The sequence below is a fragment of the Gymnoscopelus braueri genome, assembly GCF_963280865.1.
Source record: "Gymnoscopelus braueri genome assembly, chromosome: 23".
Lineage (NCBI taxonomy): Eukaryota > Metazoa > Chordata > Actinopteri > Myctophiformes > Myctophidae > Gymnoscopelus > Gymnoscopelus braueri.
In genome coordinates this window covers 34,512,630-34,515,129 of record NC_137625.1, presented here as the reverse complement: position 1 = coordinate 34,515,129, position 2,500 = coordinate 34,512,630, and the positions used below count along the sequence as shown (strand labels likewise).

The 2,500-nt window shown below is 43.8% G+C and overlaps 1 protein-coding gene across 1 annotated transcript in view; it reads right to left on the bottom strand.

Annotated features, from left to right (window-relative positions):
- Window positions 1-2,500, bottom strand: part of plxna4 (plexin A4) — a 355,677-nt gene that overhangs the window by 87,395 nt on the left and 265,782 nt on the right. Inside the window, exon 11 of the mRNA XM_080421613.1 lies at window positions 865-961. Coding sequence (XP_080277739.1) covers window positions 865-961 — 97 coding nt within the window. The remainder of the gene's footprint in view (window positions 1-864; window positions 962-2,500) is intronic.

Below are 2,500 nucleotides of genomic sequence, written 5' to 3'. Positions count from 1 at the left end.
GCACTTAAGAGTGTGCCAGTGTCATCGTGTACTGAAAAGAAGCCAACCTATCTATAAGCTTGTAGATCTGCTATTTTTCGGCTTTAGGCTTATACGGTCAAAAATGGCAAAATGTATCAAAAATAGCATTCATGAAATTGCTGTCCAAAAATGTTGATGTCACAAGTATAGTAATACAAACGTGTGTGTGTGTTTGTGCGTGTGTGTGGGTCCGTGTTCACGCCCGCATGTGCGTGTGGTGCATCCGTGCGTGCATCCTTTACATGTGCATGGCTAGACTAGCCAGGTTCATTTGTAGACCTGCCATCCTATAGTGCAGTGGTTCTCAACCAGTGGTCCGGGGACCACCAGTGGTCCTTGAGGAGGTTCCAGGTGGTCCCCAGCTATGATTGAAGCGTTGGTAACCAAATGGACCCTTAAAGATCTTTAACTCTATTTTACTCTCTGAAGAGTCAAATTATTGTGCATTACTTTAATGAAATAATTGTTATTTTGATCAACATTTGCCTGTTATCTCTCCTATGGTACCAACATCAATTGAGGACAAAATCGTGTCCAACGATAACAAAATATTCTTACGTTTTGGATCGGAGAGTCTAAATCAAATGGTGGTCCGTGGCTCTAATGCCAAATAAATAATGGATCTTGATATAAAAAGGGTTGAGAACCACTGCTATAGAGTGTATATAGTTCAATATACAGATTATAGATTTTTTTGATATTATACTGTTTAGACTGATGATAGGTTCTTGGTTTACCTGTGATTCTAGATAAATCTTTCTATGGATTTGATAAATGAATTCCTAAATTGTAAATGTGTGCATCCGTGCGTGTGTGCGTCCGCGTGTGTGTGTGTGTGTGTACCTTTGTTGTGGGCGGGGTTGTCGATGCTGAAGTCTCCGTTCCAGATGACGGTCAACTCCACAGGAAGGCTGCTCATATCCATCCCCTCGTAAGAGTACTGTCACCATGACAACCGGCGAGGAGGAGGAGGGAGACGGAAAGTTAGAGAGAAAGAGAGAGAGAGAGAGAGAGAGAGAGAGAGAGAGAGAGAGAGAGAGAGAGAGTGTGTCGTTACTTTGAGCTAAAGTGTAGTGACCTGCTGGCACCACTATATGCTAATAGTGTCATATTGGTCAGAATGTATTGACAGGATAGCCCCTTGAGATGCAGCGTCTCATTTTAGGGGGGTCCTATACACAAAGATAAAACATTACATAGGCTACAAGACAAACATTTCACATATCAACAGGTGCATTCTCCCTCTCTCTCTCTCTGTCTCTCTCTCATGTCTCTCTGTCTCTGCCACGCACGCACGCACTTTGCAGATATTTCGCAGCATCATGCATTTGTGCTGCAATCATAATTTTTGACTAAATTACATCCCCCTGCACCCAGTGCTCGGGCACAATATTTACAACCGTTATCATGTACATATACAAATATCCACACTCACACACACACACACACACACACACACACACACACACACACACACACACACACACACACACACACACACACACACACACACACACACACACACACACAGAGATGAGATGCATATCAACAAGCGAGTAGCATTGAGCTAAAAGTAACATACAAAGCGTTTATTTGCTCTAGGGTCCTCCTTGGTCGTGGGTTCATTGTTCTGCCGTAGTGAATAATACAGGGAGGTGATGGGAGCTGTGCGCTCATGGAGGAGAGAGGGGGTTTATCTATAACCACGGTCTAACGCAGCGTTTCTCAACCTTTGGAATGTCAAGGACCCCCCAGTTACTGTAGATAAAGCAATAAGCCACTAGAGGTTGCAGTTTACTGAGTATTTTATAATGGCTGAGGGGTGAAATCACTGGCAAGGTCGGCTATAGACGATGTTGTACTCTGGCGGTTAATGAGTTCATAATTTACTACAACTTCTACGAGAGAGTAGTTCCCGGCAATCAGAAAGAGCAACTTCCTCCTGACATGTCAGAGACTATAGTGCCTGTTTACTCAGCCAGTCCCGCCAGGCTGTGTGTTAGATTTAGCAACTAAGTCTGTGAACTTTCCGCGTAAACTGCAGCCGAGAATCCAGCGCAGATGGTTTGCGAGGGATGGGGAGCGCTTGCGTGGGCGCTGCTTAGAAGCCCCGCACGGCCGGGGCTTTGTAAGGAAAACAAGCGCTCCCCAATTCCCTCGTTCAGTTAACAGATACACTGGATCACTGTATACAAATAAATAATATAAATAACTCGCCTGTGATTGATCTAAGGAGTAGATTATAGTCTGTTTTATCACGTCTATAAAACGGAAACCATCCACTCTGAATCAAGAAATGGGACTAGCCGTTTCAGAATATGCATTATAGGCCACATACCCCCATTTGATAACAATCTACATTGTAAAATCCTCAGTGCTAATTCAATTCGGAGAGTGTACAAATGGAACCAAATGGACCCGTGCCGTACGAGTCCATTTGGTTCCATTTATACACTCTCAGAGTTACAGACCTGCAAAG